This window comes from Bubalus bubalis, chromosome 3 (genome assembly GCF_019923935.1).
Source record: "Bubalus bubalis isolate 160015118507 breed Murrah chromosome 3, NDDB_SH_1, whole genome shotgun sequence".
Taxonomy (NCBI): Eukaryota; Metazoa; Chordata; class Mammalia; order Artiodactyla; family Bovidae; genus Bubalus; species Bubalus bubalis.
The window spans coordinates 138,053,598-138,071,268 of NC_059159.1; the positions used below are offsets into that span (position 1 = coordinate 138,053,598).

The following is a 17,671-nucleotide window of genomic DNA, read 5'->3' on the forward strand; positions in this document are numbered from 1 at the left end:
AGTAAGATGTGTATAATCCCCCACACTCCTGAGACAGGCATGTCTGTTGGGAAGACTTCCCCAAGAGGCAGCTTTCTAGCTGTGACTCCTTGGACTTAATAGTGTTTGGTTCACATTACAGCTTATGTTTTAGGAAGGTCATGCATGGAGTATCTAGCATCAAACAAGTGTCAGGATGACTGACACCTCTTGTTATACATGAGCAAGTTGGTTTTGGCATAACTGTCTTGAGTGTACTTAGTGTGACTCAGTTGCTCACAGTTAAGCTGATCATCATCACTTGTATGTGCTGAGTGGAAGTGTCAAATTCATGACTACACAGGTAAAAGCAACCTTGAGATTGTTTTAACTCTCTACCTGTTTCACATTAAATAAGAAATTCATCATTACAAATGGTAAACAAATTGAATGTGTAGCACTAAATACTCAATGCCAGAAACCTCTCTTATTTTTTTTTAATTTTATTTTTAAAACTTTACATAATTGTATTAGTTTTGCCAAATATCAAAATGAATCCGCCACAGGTATACATGTGTTCGCCACCCTGAACCCTCCTCCCTCCTCCCTCTCCATACCATCCCTCTGGGTCGTCCCAGTGCACTAGCCCCAAGCATCCAGTATCGTGCATCGAACCTGGACTGGCAACTCATTTCATACATGATATTTTACATGTTTCAATGCCATTCTCCCAAATCTTCCCACCCTCTCCCTCTCCCACAGAGTCCATAAGACTGTTCTATACATCAGTGTCTCTTTTGCTGTCTCGTACACAGGGTTATTGTTACCATCTTTCTAAATTCCATATATATGCATTAGTATACTGTATTGGTGTTTTTCTTTCTGGCTTACTTCACTCTGTATAATAGGCTCCAGTTTCATCCACCTCATTAGAACTGATTCAAATGTATTCTTTTTAATGGCTGAGTAATACTCCATTGTGTGTATGTACCACAGCTTGCTTATCCATTCATCTGCTGATGGACATCTAGGTTGCTTCCATGTCCTGGCTATTATAAACAGTGCTGCGATGAACATTGGGGTACACGTGTCTCTTTCCCTTCTGGTTTCCTCAGTGTGTATGCCCAGCAGTGGGATTGCTGGATCATAAGGCGGTTCTATTTCCAGGTTTTTAAGGAATCTCCACACTGTTCTCCATAGTGGCTGTACTAGTTTGCATTCCCACCAACAGTGTAAGAGGGTTCCCTTTTCTCCACACTCTCTCCAGCATTTATTACTTGTAGACTTTTGGATCGCAGCCATTCTGACTGGTGTGAAATGGTACCTCATAGTGGTTTTGATTTGCATTTCTCTGATAATGAGTGATGTTGAGCATCTTTTCATGTGTTTGTTAGCCATCTGTATGTCTTCTTTGGAGAAATGTCTGTTTAGTTCTTTGGCCCATTTTTTGATTGGGTCATTTATTTTTCTGGCTTTGAGCTGTAGGAGTTGCTTGTATATTTTTGAGATTAGTTGTTTGTCAGTTGCTTCATTTGCTATTATTTTCTCCCATTCTGAAGGCTGTCTTTTCACCTTGCTAATAGTTTCCTTTGTTGTGCAGAAGCTTTTAATGTTAATTAGGTCCCATTTGTTTATTTTTGCTTTTATTTCCAATATTCTGGGAGGTGGGTCATAGAGGATCCTGCTGTGATGTATGTCAGAGAGTGTTTTGCCTATGTTCTCCTCTAGGAGTTTTATATTTTCTGGTCTTACGTTGAGATCTTTAATCCATTTTGAGTTTATTTTTGTGTATGGTGTTAGAAAGTGTTCTAGTTTCATTTTTTTTACAAGTGGTTGACCAGATTTCCCAGCACCACTTGTTAAAGAGGTTGTCTTTAATCCATTGTATATTCTTGCCTCCTTTGCCAAAGATAAGGTGTCCATAGATGCGTGGATTTATCTCTGAGCTTTCTGTTTTGTTCCATTGATCTATATTTCTGTCTTTGTGCCAGTACCATACCGTCTTGATAACTGTAGCTTTGTAGTAGAGCCTGAAGTCAGGTAGGTTGATTCCTCCAGTTCCATTCTTCTTTCTCAAGATCGCTTTGGCTATTCGAGGTTTTTTGTATTTCCATACAAACTGTGAAATTATTTGTTCTAGCTCTGTGAAGAATACTGTTGGTAGCTTGATAGGGATTGCATTGAATCTATAAATTGCTTTGGGTAGTATACTCATTTTCACTATATTGATTCTTCCAATCCATGAACATGGTATATTTCTCCATCTATTAGTGTCCTCTTTGATTTCTTTCACCAGTGTTTTATAGTTTTCTATATATAGGTCTTTAGTTTCCTTAGGTAGATATACTCCTAAGTATTTTATTCTTTCCGTTGCAATGGTGAATGGAATTGTTTCCTTAATTTCTCTTTCTGTTTTCTCATTATTAGTGTATAGGAATGCAAGGGATTTCTGTGTGTTGATTTTATATCCTGCAACTTTACTAGAGTCATTGATTAGTTCTAGTCATTTTCTGGTGGAGTCTTTAGGGTTTTCTATGTAGAGGATCGGTAAAACTCTATTTGCAGATGACATGATCCTCTACACAGAAACCTCTTTTAAAATAATCTTCTGTCTCATTTATAGTCCCACACCAAAACCCATGATTTTAAATCTGATTCTTGATACAAGTAGGAGATCTATGACTACAGGGCAAGAATCCTTCCCTGTTTCACCTTATCCATATTTAAGAGGAAACAAGCTGGAGGAATTGTTGAAAGAGGGCATTCTAGCTTATGAGGTAAAACCTTCAGACAGAGAATTGGAAAAGGTCCTAGTTAATACCCATTGCTGTGACATATTCTTTAAAAACACCCCCTTTCACTCTCAAAAAGAGTCCTGGTTTGGACAATAAATAGAAACCCTTAGAACCAGGGAGCAGTACCTCTCTGTGGCCACCACTGTTCAGGGTCTGGTATGCAACTCTGCAGAGCCAGCAGACCAGGGTTTTCAGGACACTGAGGCTAACTGAGCATGGAAGGGAGCTGATTCACACCATGGAAGTGATGGGAGACTGACCCCTAAACCAGGATGCTGTGTTTTTAACTTACTACGAAGACTATAACTGCCTAGCAAAGTGGAAACCAATGTTGGTTTGTTAGTATGTTCTCTCCCTTGAGGTGTAGTCTCCTTGGAAAGCTCAAAACCCTTGGGATGATCAAAATCATAGTTCTTGTGGATGAGGAGATCAAGATGAGCCATGTTAGCTGGAGGTGCTGCTGTAATTTGCAAGACAGGTTTTAATACTGGTATCCATACAAAGCATATGCTCTATCCTATTTAAAATACTAAGAGTTTTCCATTGCAACTAGGAAAAATGGATTAGGTTCTCGTTCCAGAGATTTTTGAGGTCAGCATCAGCTACAGATAAAGAGGGATGTGTGGTTCCAAGAAACCTCCTGTTCTTTACTAGTACAGGAAGTCCCCCACATATAGTAAGTCCCCTTCAAGTTGCGAACTTTCAAAAATGTGAATGCACATTTGCATATCCAATCATGTAAGTTAATGTGTCTGGCGTACATTGTCATATGCATGCCTCCTGTAAAGTGGTTGTACTTTTGTGTGCTTTACAGAGTACAGTATCTTTATATAAAGTCCAGGAATGTTTGGAAGCAAGCATAAAAGCAGTGGTGATGTAGCTGGTACAGGCAAGAAACGCCAGGAATTGGAAGCCCAGAGAAAGGATGAAGAGAGAAAAGAGGAAGAAATAACTGAAGAACTGAAGAGGTTCATGATGCAGGAAATGGCAAGGGGATTTTATTTGAGGAGGCGTTGTTAGTTTTTAAGGTACAGGACCTGGACTTAGAACATGAAGGCTGCAGCAGCCGTTCAGAATGCAGTCCAGCACTACTGTGTCATCTGTGATAAATAAAACAAAGCTACTAGCCAGACATCACTGGATTGCTTTTTCAAGAGGACAGGCAGAATTGAATCCAGCAAGGAACCAGAATCTGTTCCATCAACGTCAGGCGTGAGTGAAATTGCAGCTTGCCCTCCTATTGCTAAAGGTCCTTAGGCTCTGCCATTGCTCACCTCCTCTGCCTCCTCCTGTCAGTAGCCCTTCTTGCCTGTTCACTTGATGCCAGCCCCTGTGTGCCAGCTGTTGTGCTGTACTACTGTACTCTTCAAGGTACTGGACTGTTAGATAAAAAATGTCTGCTTATTTTTTTTAATGTATTATTTGTGTGAAAAGTATTATAAACCTCTAAAGTACAGTACTATATAGCTGATTGTGTTAGTTGGGTACCTAGGCTAACTTTGTGAACTTATGAACAAATTGGACTTACAAGTGGGCTCTTGGAATGTAGCCTGTCGGGGACATACTATCTTATGTCCCAAGTTTCCTCACCCAACTCGAAGGGCTGTCAGGGCCCATATCAGTGGCAGACACCCTCTGATGTTTGAGGTTCAGCCAGGAGCAGCCTCCTCTGCTCCTGCCTTGCTTGCAACACTGGAGGTGACAGAGACCCTGAACCACTTCCCAGCGCCCACCCCACTTCTCCATAGACAATATACACAAGGGCCAGAAGAGGATTAAAATCAGCTTTATTGAGGAATTGAAGAACACAGCTGGGATTTGAGGCCCAAGCGAGGTTTTTTCATCTTCTCTGAAGTGATGACAGCTGAGCCCACTGGGTGGGGCTAACCAAACTTACCCACCCCGCTGCAGACCGAGGCTGGAACGTGGAGAGCTGAGTCCTGGGGGGGCTCACCACGGGCAGGTCCCGCTGGGTTTGTTTACTGCAGGTAGACTGGAAGCCCCAAAGCAGGTCCAAGAGAAACAGAGAGAGAGAGAAGAAGCAGGAGGACAAGTAAGCAGGGTCCTTCAGCACATTATCTCCACCCAGTAGAGAAAGGTGGTCCCAAGAGTCTCAAGTTCATCAACCACAACCATCCCGACTGAGGTCACCCCGGTGGAAGCTTCTCCCCAGTACTTTCCTTCCATGCTCTACTGTAGTTAGGAGATCTTTGCCTTGATTGGCCGAGCAAGGAATGTACAAATAAGGAAAAATGTTTCTCCCAGGAGGTAAGGGTGGCTTAGGAGCCTGGACTGCTCAGTGAACAAGTAGCCAGGGGCTATTTTGTATGAGCCTCCCAGTCGGCAGCCACGATGCAAACGCAGGTGCTGGCTAGAGCTGGTGGATTCGGGACTGACTCCTGACATCTCACACCTGAACACTGACCACCAAATTCCTTTTCTTTCCTGTGCTCTGGTGCTCGGACCCCTGAGGACTGCTGAGGAAAGAACTGGGCAGACTTCCCCTGGATGGGTGAAATGGATGAAGGGGGTCAAACGGTACAAATTTCTAGTTATAAGATAAATAAGTCCTGGGAATGTAATGTACAACTTGGTGATTCTAGTTATGATTCTGTATTGTATACCTGCAAGTTACTAAGAGAGTCAGCAATCTTAAACGTTCCTATCACAAGGGAAAACAAATTAACTCTGTGAGGTGATGGACCGTGACTAAACTTATGGTGGTAATCAGTTTGCAATATATACACATATCAAATCATTACCTACCTAAAGTAATATACTGGTATATGTCATTTATATCTTGATAAAACTGAAAAGAAAAAACCCACTAGGCCACACAGCTAGGGTATAATTCAGCTGGACACCTATGGTGTTCCTGTTGTAAAGAGAGTCCCTTTGACTCCAGAGTAACTGACACCTTCTGATTTAACTGTCAGGTGTGAAATCATTAGCTTTGTGCCAGACCAAAGCAGGAGGGCCTTTTAGGCCACGCATGCAGGGAAGACAGGAGTAGAATAGGAAAATTCTTCCAGGGCCTGTGAACTGATAAGACGTTTAATGGCACGTCTTGCAGAGTCGAGTCTGACGTAGCTCTCTTTGGCACAGGAAGTAAGGACTTACTGCTAGCACTCTGAAGTCCTCCCACCTACCTGTCACAGAGAAAACCCCTTTTCTGTTTTTTTCCTGTGCTTTTCTATTTCTGTCTTGATGCCACTAACTATACTGTCTTCTATATTTGGATGCATTTCCAGTGCATTCAATATTTTGCCTTTTAGCATGGGTGACTTCTGCTAAGTGTTAATCCCATCCATTAGCCATTCTTTTCATAGTATCACCATTCAAGGGTGACCTCATTTCATGGCACCTTTCTGTAGTTTCCAACAGGCTATTTATACAACTTTACTTTGAATAAAACTGAATGATTGCAGAAACATTTTTTTCCCCAGAGTATTTTTATTAGGGATTCCTGCCACCATATTAACATATAAAACAATCTGGATGTTGACACAGAAATGCAAATTTCACTGTACAAAGATAAGGCTCCAACCATAGGTAATGTGGCCCCCAGATCTCTAGTTTTTCAGTGAAATCAATCATTTTGACTTCTTCCCAGAGTTGTCTTTATATTAGACAAACCACAAAATATGTTCCAGATACATAACATTTTACAATATGTTCCAAGCACAGACAGAAATACACAATACTTCACCTACATTTTTTTCATATCCAACTTGCATTAGCACTAAAGATTGTGTGTGTATATGTATTTGCCATATGTGTGTGTGTATAAAACCACAAATGTACACACACTAATTTTCATGGAAAATGGAAACCTTTGAGACTGTGGGTTTTATCCCCTATGTTATCAGAGAGGGAAAATGAATAATACCATGTCACAAATTCCTCAATTGGGGATAAATAAAAACATCTGTGTATGAAGGGCATATCAGTTGTGTGTATACAAACACACATATATACACACATTCATATATAAACACGTATATACCAATAATATGGAATATACATATACTCACACACTTGCTTTCAATTCTGTATCTTACTACATTATATACTACCTTTGGAAGCAGTCTTCCCCTCTTTGATTCAGGCAACTGGTGACTGTTTTCTAAGAAAAGCGAGTATTTCTAAAAGACTGATCTGTCCTGACAAAATGGCATTTCAGGATCCGAGTTTTACTTTTGGTAGCTGTTGTTTAATTCAGCAGACCTTATCCTGTCAGATCCTTCACTTAAAAATATTTCTATTCAACAGTGAAGTTTTTGCCTAAGAGATGTTAGCTGGAAATGTTAAAATTATATAGTCATTACTCCTTAGTATAAATCCACTTGGCTAGACTATGTGTGATGCTCATCCTGTCAGCATTTTTCAATGTTTTATGATGTATAATATATGAATTCTATAATTTTAAAATGTTATTTAATATTAATGTAAAAGGAGAAGGGCTGGATGATTTGTTATGGTTAGAACTTCAAAGAAAATGAGATTGAGCATGATTAGAAGAGGGAACTAATTTTCTGCAGACTATACTGGCACATCCTTATGTCAGAAGATATGACTTTAAGTCATAAACAAGGGGGAACCACTTCAATTTCAAAGGTGATCATTTGCAAACTTCCCAAATAACCTACAGAAAATATATTTCTATATTGGTATCAAATAATCTTTATTTAAAAGAAAAATCAGTCACTCAATGCACATGAGAAAGACCACCCTGTAAACTGAATAGCAAAGTATAGTATAGTTTGCTGAACTGAAGTCTTCATGAGCTGACTTTTAAAAATGTATTTACAAAATCAAATGTCTAATAAAGCACTCAGGGCTCCATGAATGAGTAGGACTGGAATGGCCGTTTTGGAAATTATACTAATGGTAGAGCTGAAGTTAGGAGAGATTATAGGTAGCCCATCCCATGAAAACATTCCATGTCTTCATTTACATTTTATGGAAAAATCACTATGCTCTGTGCCTTAAGCTCTGTACTGTACCCTCTTCTTTCACAGTATTGGTATGCACTCTGCATGCAAGGCGTCAGAGCCTTTCTTTCTGTCATGGATTCAGTGGTATGAAGGAAGGTACGAGAGCATTTGTCCCACTTACTATCTAGTTAGGGGGTCATTTCACTACTTCATCCAAGCTGAAATGGTATATTATCTAATGAGTCCCCTCCAGTTTCTTAATGAGAGTCCCAATTATGAATAAGATCCTAAGGAAACCAGGAAAGGGAAAGAGTATAATGACTACCACAGAGGAAGATCATAGGCATTTATCAAAAAGCCAAGATATTCTCCTCACATTCTTTCTGACTCTCTTGCTCTCTTTCACACACATATAGAACTCTTTCTTTTAAAATTTCTTCCACAGAATCTCAATGAATGGCATGACGGATCAAAAAATGTGCCTTCAAGTTTCTCCACTTTTATTTAGATCCACTTAGACATATTCATGTCCACTTGGACAGCGAGTTTACTGTTCTTTACATCATCCAGAACCTTGCATCACCATCACTTTCATAAAATCGTTTGTCTACCGCCACTTGCCTATCAGTCTCATCAGAACTCGTTTTGCTACTTGCCATTTGTCCAATTCCCATTTGCTTCCACTCTTGGGTTAATGTACAATAATACACAATTAACTAGCATCTCCTTTAACTATTTTCCTTTAAAAATTTCACTTTCTTTTAAAAACATTCCATTGCCTCAGCCAACACATATGGACAGAATGCAAATGAAAGTAACAAGTCATCTTGTCCAAATATTTTGAAAAATGGACCACCCTGTGTCCTCTTGATGCTCGCAATTTCTACTTCCTCCAGTTCCATCATCCATTTCAGGAGCTTATTTTCTACAGTGTTTTTCTACCTATTTTTCTATCTCATATGCAGATAATAACAATTATGTGATTGTTCAGCCAAAAATATTTTAAAAAACAAACCAGTGCCAAGACATTAAAAATTCCTGACATACCCTTTGTGCATTAGTCTTACAATCTGTACACTTAAATAACTCCAGGAAGCTCCTTTTTTTTTTTTTTTTTTGCTAAAAATTTACCAAAATATTTTGAACACATAAAAATATTTTTAAAAAAACAAAAGCAAAAGCCCAGCATAAATTTAGTTGTATAGGCATTGGTTAGAGGACATTGTTCTCACTAAGGATTATATTCAAAAAATTTTCCCTTGGGTTTTTACTAAAACTCTGATTCTGAACCTTATAGCTTGTAATGATGCTGTTAAAAAAAAAAAATCTAATTCAGCTCAATGTATTATAATAGATAAAGAGTATGTCTGTACTATAATAAAAAATAAACATATTTTTGGTTATTTAGAGGTCATCTTCCTGACCTATAACTAAAATAACTGTGTTTGATTTAAACTTACTTGCAGTGAATTATGGAAAGCTAACTTAAAGCTCTGAATAATCAGTTATGAGTAAGAACACCTATTGATGGTCCCATGACCATTCAGAACCAGGCATTTGCTGGAAAAAAAAAAAAAAAAAACCAAATCACTAGTATTGAATATAGCCCTTAGTCATATGAGAAATGAGCTTTATGAGCAACCCAACATGTAAAGTACGAGGTTGACTTTGCCAGCCACCCACTCCTTGAGAGGACAGTAGTATTCATAGTGAAACTGCTCAAACTCAGGCGTCTGGCGGATTTCACATAAGAAGGAGAGATCAATACCTGACTCCAAAAGGAGGAGGAGCAGGGGAAATACAAAGAGCAGCAGGCCCAGGCCCACCACAAGGAGCCGGGAAAAACTCTTGACCAGTGGGTTCACCCGAATAGTGCCACTCAGAATGTCATAGCTCCATGACAAAGCTTGGCGAGCCTCCTTCATCTCCTCCTCTTCTGCCATTAAAAAGGCATTTTCATCTGCTTCCAGTTCCTCGAATGAATCTGTGTCTTCTCTTTCCAACTCCAGCCTAGATGGACAGTCAAAGAGCATGTCAATCTCATCATCATCAACCGGGGTAGGGAGTAGACTGGCACTTGGGTTGTATGCCAGTTCAGAGATTGTCAAGGGTTCTTCTTTTATTTTATCTTCCTCTTCACTTGACGGCTCTTCATACTCGTGGGATTCCTTCACTGGTGAGCTGGATATCAAGGGAGCAGATATATCTTCTTTGGGCAATGGAACACCTGTAAAGAGACATATTTTTCTTAATTTTAAATTTCAGGTTTTCTTTTTCCACAAAGATCTGTAATGGAACAACCCAAACTAATTACTGAATGAGAGGGAATCCAGAAATTGTCCTGTAGAATCCTGACTTTTAACAAAGTCATTTTAGGAATAGATCCTATACTATAAATTCTCAAGGTCACCATGTTAAACCAAAAATAATCAAAATGCCTCAAATGGTTGGCAATATTTACAACATTTACATGTGAAATTATAGTCTGAAAAGCCTCCAATTTTGGTCACATTTGCAAGAACAAAATGACAAGAAATCACTATTATAATTTTGAGTATTGTCTTTTGTAAGTCAGAGAGTCTATTATCCAATAGCATCTTTTATTATGTTATGTATGTTTTTGGTCTTCATTTTAGGCACAATTTTGTGGTTTCTCATTTCATGTAATTGCAATCATATTTGTATGAACAAATTTACATCTTGCTCCTTTAGACATTTTCTATGTTGACATAAACTCCTACTGGTATTTATAATGGTTGCCAAATATTCTGTTTAGTTAATACAATAATAGTTGCCTAATATGATTAAGTTAATATTAATAGTTAACTATTAATAGTTAATATGAACCATTAATATTAATAGTTGCCCAATAATAATAGTTACAATCAAGATTGCCAGGAGAAATATCAATAACCTCAGATATGCAGATGATACCACCCTTATGGCAGAAAGTGAGAAACTATAAGAGCCTCTTGATGAAGGTTAAAGAGAGTGAAAAAGCTGGTTTATTTTTTTAATTTTTTTATTTTTTCCATAACTATTTTTTAATACATGAGCAAATGGCTAGATGGATGACATAGTCTTTCCTATCCTGTGATTCTTTTTTTTTTAATTTTATTTTATTTTTAAACTTTACATAATTGTATTAGTTTTGCCAAATATCAAAATGAATCCGCCACAGGTATACATGTGTTCCCCATCCTGAACCCTCCTCCCTCCCCATACCATCCCTCTGGGTCGTCCAAAATGCAACATTCAGAAAACAAAGAGCATGGCATCCAGTCCCATCACTTCATGGCAAATAGATGGGGAAACAATGGAAACAGTGGCTGACTTTATTTTTTTGGGCTCCCAAATCACTGCAGATGGTGACTGCAGCCGTGAAATTAAAAGACGCTTGTTCTTGGAAGAAAAGCTATGACAAACCTAGACAGCATATTAAAAAGCAGAGACGTTACTTTGCCAACAAATGTCCATCAAGCCAAAGCTATGCTTTATCCAGTAGTCATGTATGGGTGTGAGAGCTGGGCCATAAAGAAAGTGCCGAAGAATTGATGCTTTTGAACTGTGGGGTTGGAGAAGACTCTTGAGAGTCCCTTGGTGTGCAAAGAGCTCAAACCAGTCCATCCTAAAGGAAATCAATCCTGAATATTCATTGGAAGGACTGATGCTGAAGCTGAAGCTCCAGTACTCTGGCTACCTGATGCAAAGAGCTGGCTTATTGGAAAAGACCCTGATGCTGGGAAAAATTGAAGGCAGGAGAAAAAGGGGACGATAGAGGATGAGATGGTTGGATGGCATTACCAACTCAATGGACATGAGTTTGAGCAAGCTCCAGGAGATGGTGAAAGACAGGGAAGCCTGGCGTGCTACAGCCCATGGGGTCGCAAAGAGTGGGACACAACTGAGTGACTGAAGGACAAAACATTTAGACTGCTTTGCAGTTGTGAAAAAAAAAATTCCGTGAGGTATCATTACATATACAGCCTCTTGTTTACATATCTCCCCTTTTGTTTCAGTTCATTTGACGGATGTCTGAAAGGAAAATTACTTGGTCTAAAGGAATGAATGTTATTTCTTAAAATTTAATGGGGGAGAGGTATGTCTCAAGCCTTCATTTTATAGATGGGAAATCCAGTTACCTACTATCAGGCCTAAGGCCAGCTCTCCTGATTTTGAGTATTGGGTTCTTAGTGGGGAAGGAAGAATCAAAGAAATGTTCCCAAGATGGATCTACAGTATAATACCAAGTTGGGAGCCAAGTCCACTAGGTAAGCCTGCTTTTGGGCTTCCCAGGTGGTGCAGTGGTAAAGAATCTGCTTGCCAATGCAGGAGATAACATGAGGTGCAGGTTCAGTCCTGGATTTGGAAGATTCCCTGGAGGAGAAAATGGCAACACACTCCAATATTTTTGCCTGGAAAATTCCATGGACAGAGGAGCCTGGCAGGCAGGTTCCATGGGGTTAACAACTGAGCTGTTGATCACGGACATATGCAAGCCTGCTTTTAATGGGTACATTTCAGGATTTCCCTCTCCCCAAGATGTGCAGGAAATGATGTTACCAAGATGCCAACATGGGTTGTTCCTAACTTCACTCCAGCTCACAAGGACAGCAACTAACAGCCACTCATGAATGAGACACCAACAGAGAAAATCTTAAAACATGGAAGTGAGGCTGAAGTACCCTCCTGCACCAGAGACCAAGATACCCTGCATTCGAAGGGTAAGAGGAACAGTTATGTTGACCACATTGCCTCTTCCCGAAGCTGGCACAACATCAAACTGAGAGATCGCCTCGGTGGGAAAAGAGAGCTTGGGGTTACATCCAGCTACTTCCCCTGCATTGTGGGTCCCTTTACAGGAGCCCTTATTGTGGATTTCATCCCATAGTATCACTGGGGACTCAGTAGGGCTCAACCATTAGGAATCTATGAGGGAGAAGGGGGCGGGGAGGGACTTCCAACAGTCAGCACTCAGATCTTGGCTGACCAAATTCATACCTGCAGAGCCAAGTACTAGTCCCAACCAGTGGCTTTGCTCACCTGCAGAACCAAGTTGATGGTGCACCTGACCAGGGAACTCAGTAGGGTGCAGGACTGCCTGATTTCAGTCCTCAGAGGAGAGTTAGGAGAGCCCTGGAGTCTGGTCTATTCACATCCAGGGAGAAGAAATGAGTCATAGCTCCACCCACTGTGGATTCTAGATCCCAGCCCCTTCCAACGAGAAAGTCTGGGGAAATTTGGAAGTTACCTAAAATGGGCCCTCCCAGTCCAGCCCAGGGAGGAGCTGAGTTATTAGCTCCATCTGACAGGAAGGGCTGGTAAGAATACCTGGAAGCTGCATCACCCAGCAACAATGGAGCTGAGAAATAGGTAGGCAAAGCTCATTACTTTTAGAGCAAAGCAAGTAGCCCAGTTTGGCTGTAGAACTTAGGGCCTGGGTCAACTTGATTGATGATGACAGACAGCCTTAGTGGCCTTGGAGCTACTTCTACCACTATGCCTAAATTAGCTTAGTCAGGGAAATTAATTCATAGCCCCATTCATTGCTGAATATAGCCTTTAGTCCACCTGACGAGGGAGCCTTACCAGAGCACAAAAACCTGTGTAGCCCACCCAGCAGCCCTGCTTGCAACATTCCCCAAACAATGAGTCATATAGGCACTGGGTCCCATTCTGCTGCCCTACCAGGGTAAGGGAGTTAATCCATAGCCCATTTACTACTGAATTTAGTCCCTAGTCCTGACCAGAGAATCCAGACAACAACAGAACCAATAGTACCGCCTCAGGTGGGCATGCAACCAAGCCAGCAATTCTATCCAGCTGTTATCAGCCAGTGGCAACACCGCCCCCACCCCGCCCCCCTGCCATAGACACCCTCAGAGCTTTAACAGTTGCCTAGCTCCAGTGTTCTTGCCTGGAGAATCCCAGGGACGGCAGAGCCTGGTTGGCTGCCGTCTATGGGGTCGCACAGAGTCGGATGCAACTGAAGCGACTTAGCAGCAGCAGCAGCCCCATAATAGACGCTAATAGTAGGTCTCATTTGCCCAAGGATGTTACCAGAAGATACCAGAAACCCAAACTGAGCTGACTAATGAATCCAAAGTGAATCTGCAAAGTCTAGAAGAAGAGGTCACTTACTCAGATGCACATATACCAATGTAAGGAATCAAGGATCATGAAAAATCAGGTAAATATGACAACACTAAAGGAAACTAAAAAGGCACTAATAGCCCTAAAGAAATGGAGATCTGTGAACAAAGAATTCAGAATAATGCTCTTAAAGAAGTTTTGTGAATTACAAGAATACACAACACTTAAACAAAATTGGGAAAGCAATGAATAAACAAAATGAGAAGTTCAACAAAGAAATAGAAAACATTAAAAAAAAATCCTACAGCTGAAAAATAACTGAATTGAAATCAATAGAGATTTTCAAAAGAAGAATCAGTGACCCAGAAGATAGGCCATTTGAAATTATCCTATCAGAGAAGCAACTAGAAAAAAGAATGAAAGTGAAGCCAGCCTATAGGACTTATGGGACACAATGAAAAGAAACAGTATTCATATTACAGGAATTCCAGAAAGGGCAGAGGAAAAGGACAGAAAATATATTTAAAGCACGAATGGTTGAAGACTTCCCAAACATGGGAAGAGAAGGAGACCTCAAGATACAAGAGACCAAAGGGATCCTAAAAAGGTTGAACTGAAAAGTACTACAATGACACATATTACAATTAAATTGTCAAGAGTCAAAGAAAAAGAACTTTAAAACCAACAATAGAAAAACGATAATACAAGGGAGCTCCCAAAAGATGCAGATTTTTCAACAGAAACTTTTCAGGCCAGAAGAGAATGGGTTGACATATTCAAAATATTGAAAGAAAGAAACTGTGAACCAAAAATACTACTGGTGAAGCTGTTCTTCAGAAGCTTTCTCAAACAAAAATTGAGGGAATTCATCACCATTAGATATGCTTTACAAGAAATGCTAAAGGGAGTCTGTTGAGTGGAAGTAACAGGACACTAATTAACCATCATAAAAAAATAAGATGGCAGTGTAAAACTCACTGGTAATGGTAGACACATAGTCCAAGTTAGACTGTGTAATATGGTAATGCTGCTGCACAATTCACTTACAAATCTAGTTTACAAGTTAAAAAACAAATGTAAAAATAACCATAACTATAATAATCTTTTATTAGTTATACAATATAAAAATAAGCAAACTGTAATGTCAGTAAGCTAAAATGTGAGGAAGAGGAGAAGTAAAAGTGTGAAGCTTGGGAACTATATTGAAGTTGTTTTTAGCTTACACTAGAGTGTTACAATTGGAGAAGGAAATGGCAACCCACTCCAGTGTTCTTGCCAGGAGAATCCCAGGGACGGGGAAGCCTGGTGGGCTGCCGTCTATGGGGTTGCACAGAGTCGGACACGACTGAAGCGACTTAGCAGCAGCAGCAGCAGAGTGTTACAATTTTAAGATATTTTTATGTAAGCTTCACAGTAACCACACAGGGGAAAACCTGCAGTAATTACAAAGGGAACATGATAAAGAAGTCAAAGCATACTGATAACCACAAAACATCAAAATAAGAAAAAGACTGCAGGGTAAGAAATAAGGAACAATGAATTTACAAAACAGCCAGGCAATAAGTTAACAAAATGGCAATAGTAAGTCTCCCTTTTTCACAATAACTACTTTAAACATAAGTGGATTGCATTATCCAGCCAAAAGACATACAACGGCGAATTAAAAAACAAGACCCAGTGATATACTGCTTACAAGAGACTCACTTTAGCCATAAAGACACATAGACTGAGAGAAAAGAGATGGAAAAAGATATTTCAAGGAAATGGCAACCAAAAAAAGTAGGAGTAGCAATACTTATATCAGACAATGTAGACTGTAACCTAAAAATGGTAAGGACAGACCAAGAAGGTAATGATAAAGTAGTCAATACATGAAGAAGATACAATAGTAGTAAATATTTATGTGCCCACCACTGGTGCACCCAATTACATAAATCAAAACCTAACAAGAAACTGACCAACAAGATGGAAGAATAGAAGGATGGAGCTCACCTCTTCTTAACAAAAACACCCAAATCACAACTAACTTCTGAACAACCATGGACAAAACACAAAAAATGTTGGAGCATACCAAAAAATACACCCTACATCCAAAGACAAAGAGGCAATGAGACACTAGGAGGAGTGCAGTCACAGTATAATCAAATTCCATACCTGCCACATGGGTGGCCACAAACTGGAAAATAATCTGACTACAGAAATACTCCCACAGGAGTGAAAGTCCTGAGCCTCATGTCAAGTTTCCCAGCCTGGGGTTCCGGCAGCAGCAGGAGAATTCCTTTAGAGAATCTGGATTTGAAGGCCATTGGGGATCCCAAAGGACTGGGGCAAACAAAAACTTCATTCTTGGAGGGCTTACAAAAGTCCCGTGTACACTAGGACCCAGGGTAAATAGCAGAGACCTCATAAGAGACTGGGCCAGACTGAACTACTAGTATTAGAGGGTCTCCTGCAGAGGTGGGGAGTGCCTGTGGCTCACTGTGGGGACAAAGATAGTGGCACGTCTGGGGAGTACTCGTTGGTTGTGAGCCCTCCTCAGTTCAGTTCAGTCGCTCAGTCGTGTCCAGCTCTTTGCGACCCCATGAATCACAGCATGCCAGGCCTCCCTGTCCATCACCAACTCCCGGAGTTCACTCAGACTCACGTCAATCAAGTCAGAGATGCCATCCAGCCACCTCATCCTCTGTCGTCCCCTTCTCCTCCTGCCCCCAATCCCTCCCAGCATCAGGGTCTTTTCCAATGAGTCAGCTCTTCGCATGAGGTGGCCAAAGTATTGGAGTTTCGGCTTCAGCATCAGTCCTTCCAATGAACACCCAGGACTGATCTCCTTTAGGATGGACTGGTTGGATCTCCTTGCACTCCAAGGGACTCTCAAGAGTCTTCTCCAACACCACAGTTCAAAAGCATCAATTCTTCAGCGCTCAGCTTTCTTCACAGTCCAACTCTCACATCCATACATGATCACTGGAAAAACCATGGCCTTGACTAGACAGGCCTTTGTTGGCAAAGTAATATCTCTGCTTTTTAATATACTATCTAGGTTGGTCATAACTTTTCTTCCAAGGAGTAAGAGTCTTTTAATTTCATGGCTGCAATCACCATCTGCAGTGATTTTGGAGCCCCCCAAAATAAAGTCTGACACTATTTCCACTGTTTCCCCATCTATTTCCCATGAAGTGATGGGACCAGATGCCATGATCTTAGTTTTCTGAATGTTGAGCTTTAGGTCAACTTTTCCAGTCTCCTCTTTCAGTTTTATCAAGAGGCTTTTTAGTTCCTGTTCACTTTCTGCCATAAGGGTGGTGTCATCTGCATATCTGAGGTTATTGATATTTCTCCCGGCAATCTGGATTCCAGCTTGTGCTTCTTCCAGCCCAGCGTTTCTCATGATGTACTCTGCATATAAGTTAGATAAGCAGGGTGACAATATACAGCCTTGATGTACTCCTTTTCCTATTTGGAACCAGTCTGTTGAGGCCACCATTTCCACCCCAAGACCCAGCCCCATTCAACAGCTTGGAGGATCCAGTGCTAGGATGCCTCAGGCCAAAAAATAAACAGGATGGGAACACAGCCCCACGAATCAGCAGACAGGCTGCTAAAAGTCTTCCTGAGCATGGCCCTGCCCACCGGAGAGACAAGACACAGCTCCACCCAATAGTGGAAAGGAGCCCACACATCAGGAAGCCTGCAGAAACCTCTTAGCCTCATCCACCAGAGTGCAGAAAGCAGAAGCAAGAGCTACAGTTTTGCAGCCTGCATAATGGAAATTTCACATAAATTTAGACAAAATGAGACTGCAGAAGAATATGTCCCAGTTGAAGGAACAAGACAAAGCCCCAGAACAACAACTAAGTGAAGTGGAGATAGGCAATCCACCTGAAAAAG

The 17,671-nt window shown here is 40.6% G+C and overlaps 1 protein-coding gene across 15 annotated transcripts in view; it reads right to left on the reverse strand.

Annotated features, from left to right (window-relative positions):
* Positions 1 to 4,523: 4,523 nt before the first annotated feature.
* Positions 4,524 to 17,671, reverse strand: part of FRMD3 (FERM domain containing 3) — a 380,275-nt gene continuing 367,127 nt past the window's right edge. For 14 of the 15 annotated variants that reach the window (XM_044940218.2, XM_044940224.2, XM_044940219.2 and 11 more), the window contains one exon: positions 7,419 to 9,917. In XM_044940218.2, coding sequence (XP_044796153.1) covers positions 9,322 to 9,917 — 596 coding nt within the window. In that variant the 3' untranslated portion in view covers positions 7,419 to 9,321. Of the gene's footprint in view, positions 4,747 to 7,418; positions 9,918 to 17,671 lie in introns of those variants that run through there. The other variant, XM_044940217.2, reaches the window with a different exon arrangement.